The 6,000-nt window shown below is 42.2% G+C and overlaps 1 protein-coding gene across 3 annotated transcripts in view; it reads right to left on the bottom strand.

Moving 5' to 3' along the window:
- Nucleotides 1-274: 274 nt before the first annotated feature.
- LOC120057408 (Krueppel-like factor 8) overlaps nt 275-6,000 on the bottom strand; it is a 105,563-nt gene continuing 99,837 nt past the window's right edge. For all 3 annotated transcript variants that reach the window (XM_039006027.1, XM_039006028.1, XM_039006029.1), the window contains exon 7: nt 275-4,760. In XM_039006027.1, coding sequence (XP_038861955.1) covers nt 4,579-4,760 — 182 coding nt within the window. In that variant the 3' untranslated portion in view covers nt 275-4,578. The remainder of the gene's footprint in view (nt 4,761-6,000) is intronic.

Below are 6,000 nucleotides of genomic sequence, written 5' to 3'. Positions count from 1 at the left end.
AACCGCAGGAACGCCCCGAATTGCGGGCCGCAATCACACACTACTACAAAATTATACAAAGACCCAGCAAAAAAAGGACCTTATGCATTTCAGGTAAAATAACAACCAAATTTTATCTTCCAGGACAAATTAGCTAGCAATAGCAAGTCCATTAATGTTTCATGTGTGTTTGTAGATGGACAAAATCAACGTGTGAGATGGTGCATGCGGACATACGCCTGTGGCTGGTGTAGGTAGCATGTAAGTCAACAATAAAGACATTGCATCATCAATCTGAACCAAAAACATTTTATTCTATAAAAGGAGTGGGGTAAATCACAACTGTACAGGGGGAAACTGACTTAATGAAACAACATCTCACAGTATCAAAAAGCTCACGTTTTCCTCACTGATCTTTACACATTTGTTCTGTACAAATACAAAAGAAATAATATTAATGACTTGTATTATTATAACGATAACTGCATTGCACTGAGTAATATAGTACTGGCCCATAAATTACTGCATTCAATAAAAAATACCTAAAATTATGATTTCTTAAGAGTTTTGATTAATGATAAGAAAAAGCACACTCACACACGCTCAGTAATACACTCACACATGCTCAGTAATACACACACGCACGCACGCACGCAATCAATCAATTTACCCTTACATTATGTGGTGCCGTATTGTAGAAGTGATGGGTGACTAGTGGATAAACGTGCTTGTTGAGACACAGTACAGTAACGAGCAGAGGGTCATGAAGTCTTCAGTCGTATGCTGCCACGTCTAAACCGTAGATGCATGTTCATGGAAAGAGCATCACTATCGTGGTGTATTGTATTGATGTATTATTGTATGGTTTTCTTTGTGGTATTTGGAGTACATTTAACAAGGATTTTATGATATTTCATATGGATGAGTTGGTGTCTTGTATTGTATATCACTGGCATTGCCATGTCTATGCAGTGAGGTGGGTTTGACCAATGACAACAGATATGACATATTATCAGTTTTTCAGCATGGGGTGCGTCCAAAAATTGCATCCTTTTCTCTATATAGTGCACTACTTTTGACCAGAACCCTAAGGTAATGCACTATATATAGGGAATAGGGTGACGTTTGGGATAAGGATATGGTTGCAGGTCATCATAACTGTTAGGTTAGGGCACCGTGTTCACACCGACATGCTCACCAACTTCACAAAAACAAATGCTACTCTCCATGCAACAACAGTGAGCACAACACAAAAGGGACCGATTTTGGGGGATTTTTTTTTTGTTGTAAAGAAGGAATTTAACTTTTCATACACATTTCATTTGTAAATCCATCCAACAGAGGAGAAAAGAAAATACAAATGATATTTTCACATTGTCTAGTCAGTGTTAAAAATAGAACTCCACCTGTTACATTTATTATGCTTTTTGGTTATATACAGAATGTACACTTATTCTTTTTTTCATTATTCTCATAGTCCTTAACATCTAATATGAACAGTTTACAAAACAAAACAAGTTGCAATCCAATGCATATACTCTTCTAGAAAGATGTGCTTAGTATCATTGTTAGGAGTCGAAAGCAGAGAATGAGAGAAACTCATAGGAACATTGCATCGCTCTGTGTGGACCAATAAGATCTCTCGCTGCTTCTGGCATGCGCTCAACTCAACTCACACCAAGGCTGGGCTCAGAGTCAGACAAGCATTATCTGCCATTTTGTTTTTAAATTGTCAACAGAAAAGGGATCTTAAATTCGCTCGTGTTTTATTTAGCTAGCGTTTGAAATGATGACGGCTGCTGCGACTGCTAGCGAGAGAGCCAAACAATTTGTTTACGTGTCCTCAAGTATGCCCTCTCTGTATGTATGTCCCACGTAGTGCTGAGCGATTAGTACTTTTTGAGGTCGGTTCGGTTTCGGTTCAATTATAATCACGGTTTTGATGATTTAAAAAAAACATTAAATGCACTATGCATTATGGGGTTGAATGCTGTAATAACACAGAACAAAACAATTCATACAAGTCCCATGGTGGTAGTGACCGCCCATTACGGCGTATCACTTATTAACCATCGTTTATTCACATGACCTTACTTTAATCAAATATTTCAGCTGTTGTGTATATTACATTTGTTTTATTTGATACAGCCTGAACTGTTTGATGTAGGAGGGAGTTGTACTTTTGTATTTGTATTGCATTCCAAGTCATAATTTCATCTCTATAGAGCTGCTGCCTACGCTGTTTGACAAAATCACTATTTTAGTAGTTCTTCAAAGTAAATAACACACTTTTATGACTGCTGAACACAAACTAGCAATCACTTAGATCATGTATTTGCAGGTACAGATACCTTGTGAACCAACAGCTGCTCTCTATATCTTCTCACGATCACGCATTGTTCTGTCTCTTCCATAGCTGGCGTAAAAGAAAACATAGACCAGACAAGTAGATGCGCAATGGATGACGGTCATTGTAGTTATTCATCGCGTTTTATGAGCTAAACCATTTAGAATATTGGCCCTGTTGAAACTACAACTCCCTCCTACATCAAGCATTTCAGTCTATATCTGATTTATTTGTACAGAAACTGTGCAATGAGCTCACTGAAAAAAAAACAGAACATAATGGAATTTAAATAATTGGACTGATGTTGGTCAATTAGTTGTTTGAAAAACGTTAAATAACTGACATTTCAGTTAATCACTCAGCACTAGTATCACAGGAGCTGTGCGTTCCAGTGGCAACACGTACTTAGCCACTGGCTTCAGTACAGCCCTTAGGAGCAAGATCTGTGTATGTCCCAGTAGCAAGATGTATGTTGCTACTTACTCCATAACAGCACTTTGGAGTGAGCTCTTTGTATGTTCCACTAGCAACACATACTTATCCACTGACCCCAGTACAGCGTAAGGAGCGAGGTCTGTGGAAGTTGCATAATCAAGTGAACCCAGAGAGCAGGAGCTAAAAACAGCCAGCTTAAGACGTGAAGATCAGTCAATTGCTGATCTAGGATCAGTGTTGCCTTTTAGATCATAATGAATAAGATCATATGGAAAGGGCAGACCTGATCCTAGATCAGAAATCTTACTCTGTGACTCTGTAAATAAAAGCCCTGATCTGAGTCTGGGTAGAAATGCTTGTAACAAAAAAGAGAGTGCCTCGTGACCTGTCGTCAGGGCGATAAGACCCCGTTTCCTGGGTAACCCTGAAGACCAAAACAAACGCGCGTTTCTAAAACCAGAGTTTCTCAGATTGACTTTGATTCATTAAGGCTCCGACGGGCAAGAGGTAACACTCTGCTGCCCCAAACACACACTTCTAAAATCATCAGTTCTGATTATTTGTTACACACACACACACACGTCCATACACACACACAAAACACACACAAGCTCCCCTAGATCCCTGCGAGAGTTCCATTTGTAATCTCAAACTTATTTTCTTATACTTTCACAGCCTCAAACACAATCTAAGGATTTGAAATAGACAAAAAAGGGATGTTATTCTGTTAAGAGCCAATCACTGGCAAAGAGAAGGAGGGAAGGAGAAGAAGGAAAAAAAGGCCTTTTTTTTTTTTTAAACAACAAATACTGTTACTGAACCAACACGTTAAAAATGTGGGGCAAGTGAACATGATTTCATTTCTGATTGAAACTGAGGAAAACAGAATCTTAATAAAAATTCACAGTCTTGTAGCTCCCTGTTTTAGGGGATGGGGGAGTGGAGGGGGGGGGGGGGGGGGGGGGGGGGGGGGTGAATTAGACAGAATAGAACAGTTCTGCCCCACACACCCCGAGGGGGCTGTGGACTCTGCTCGGGAAGAATATGGAGAGGACTTTATGCATCTTCAACTGTCTTTAAATAGCACACACTTCACTAACGCTCACACACGCACACACACACACGCAATGCAGGATCACAGAAGTTGAGAAAGAAAATACAGTAAACGTATCCACAGTATCTTCCCCTCTGAAATCAACAAACAAGACACAAGCCACATTTCCTTCCCCGCCCCCTTCACCTCCTCTCCGTTCTCTTCCTCCCTCATCTTCTTCCTCTGAGCTGAGTGTGTGGTGTAGGTATCCCTGCATCATTTCAAAGTCCGTTCTCGGTCTCTCTCTCAGTCCTGTCTGTCTCTTTCTCTCTGCAGTATCCCAGTCAGGCTTCACTGGTTTGTCTTCACTGATCGGTCTTCTGGATGGATAGGAAGCCATAGAGGAGGATGGCGTCATGCCATGGTCACACTGAGTGGGGTGTGAGGGAGAGATGAGAAGGTAAGCATTGGGGTGAGGGTGGCTGTGAAGAGTGGTGGACTCCCCCTTCAGGTGCTGGGCAACCAAATAACAACAATGAACTGCTCTCATCATTTACTTTGCAATCTGCGTTCTCCACCTCTTTAATTTCCTGATCTCCATGATGACCCACAGTTCAAATTAGAGGATGAGGAGAGAAAAGAGACAGGAACAGGAAGTGACAATTCAGGGTTTAGCCCCTCCCATCTGAGTTTCATTTGAGTACCGAGGGGGGGGGGGGGGGGGGGGGGGGGGGTGATGGTAGTAGGGGGAAGGGTTTAAAGATCAGGGGCCAGAGGTCATGGTTCACATCATGACGTGGCGTCTCCGGTGCAGGGCTAGGTGGTCGGACCGGGAGAAGGAGCGGTCACAGTCGGTGCAGCGGAAGGGCTTGATGCCCGTGTGTTTACGGAAGTGTCGTGTCAGCTCGTCTGACCGGGCGAACCTCCAGGTACAGCCCTCCCATGTACAGTGGTACGGCTTCTCTCCTACAGAGAAGAAGACATAGAGTTAGTTGGTTGATTGGTTTAATAGGAAGTACATTCAGTGCATGTAATTGAGCAAAAACAAGGCATCTTCAGATAAGAAGTTATAGTATAGATCTACGCAACGTGCCTATTTTTTACATTTTATTTCACCAGGTAGGCCAGTTGAGAACAAGTTCTCATTTACAACTGCGACCTGGCCAAGATAAAGCAAAGCAGTGCGACACAAACAACAACACAGAGTTACACATGGGATAAACAAAAGTACAGTCAATAACACAATAAAAAAAATATATGTACAGTGTGTGCAAATGTAGCAAGATTAGGGAGGGTAAGGCAAAAAATAGGCCATAGTGGCGAAATAATTACAATTTAGCATTAACATTGGAGTGATAGATGTGCAGATGATGATATGAAGTAGAGATACTGGGGTGCAAAAGAGCACGAAGATAAATAACAATATGGGGATGAGGTAGTTGGATGTGCTATTTACAGATGGGCTGTGTACAGGTGCAGAGATCGGTAAGCTGCTCTGACAGCTGATGCTTAAAGTTAGAGAGGGAGATATAAGACTCCAGCTTCAGTAATTTTTGCAATTCGTTCCAGTCATTGGCAGCAGAGAACTGGAAGGAAAGGTGGCCAAAGTGGGTGTTAGCTTTGGGGATGACGAGTGAAATATACCTGCTGGAGCGCTTGCTACGGGTGGGTGTTGCTATGGTGACCAGTGAGCTGAGATAAGGTGGAGCTTTACCTAGCAAAGACTTATAGATGACCTGGAGCCAGTGGGTTTGGCGACGGATATGTAGTGAGGGCATACAGGTCGCAGTGGTGGGTGGTATATGGGTCTTTGGTGACAAAACGGACGGCACTGTGATAGACTGCATCCAATTTGCTGAGTAGAGTGTTGGAGGCTATTTTGTAAATGACATCGCCGAAGTCAAGGATCGGTAGGATAGTCAGTTTTACGAGAGTATGTTTGGCAGCATGAGTGAAGGAGGCTATGTTGCGAAATAGGAAGCTGATTCTAGATTTCATTTTGGATTGGAGATGCTTAATGTGAGTCTAGAAGGAGAGTTTATAGTCTAACCAGACACCTAGGTATTTGTAGTTGTCCACATATTCTAAGTCAGAACCGTCCAGAGTAGTGATGCTAGTCGGGCAGGCGGGTGCGGGCAGCAATCGGTTGAAGAGCATGCACTTAGTCTTACTAGCATTTAAGAGCAGTTGGCTACAGCAGTGGCTA

This window comes from Salvelinus namaycush, chromosome 12 (genome assembly GCF_016432855.1).
Source record: "Salvelinus namaycush isolate Seneca chromosome 12, SaNama_1.0, whole genome shotgun sequence".
NCBI lineage: Eukaryota > Metazoa > Chordata > Actinopteri > Salmoniformes > Salmonidae > Salvelinus > Salvelinus namaycush.
Note: the sequence above shows the minus strand (reverse complement) of the source record. Positions and strands in the feature narration are given on the sequence as shown.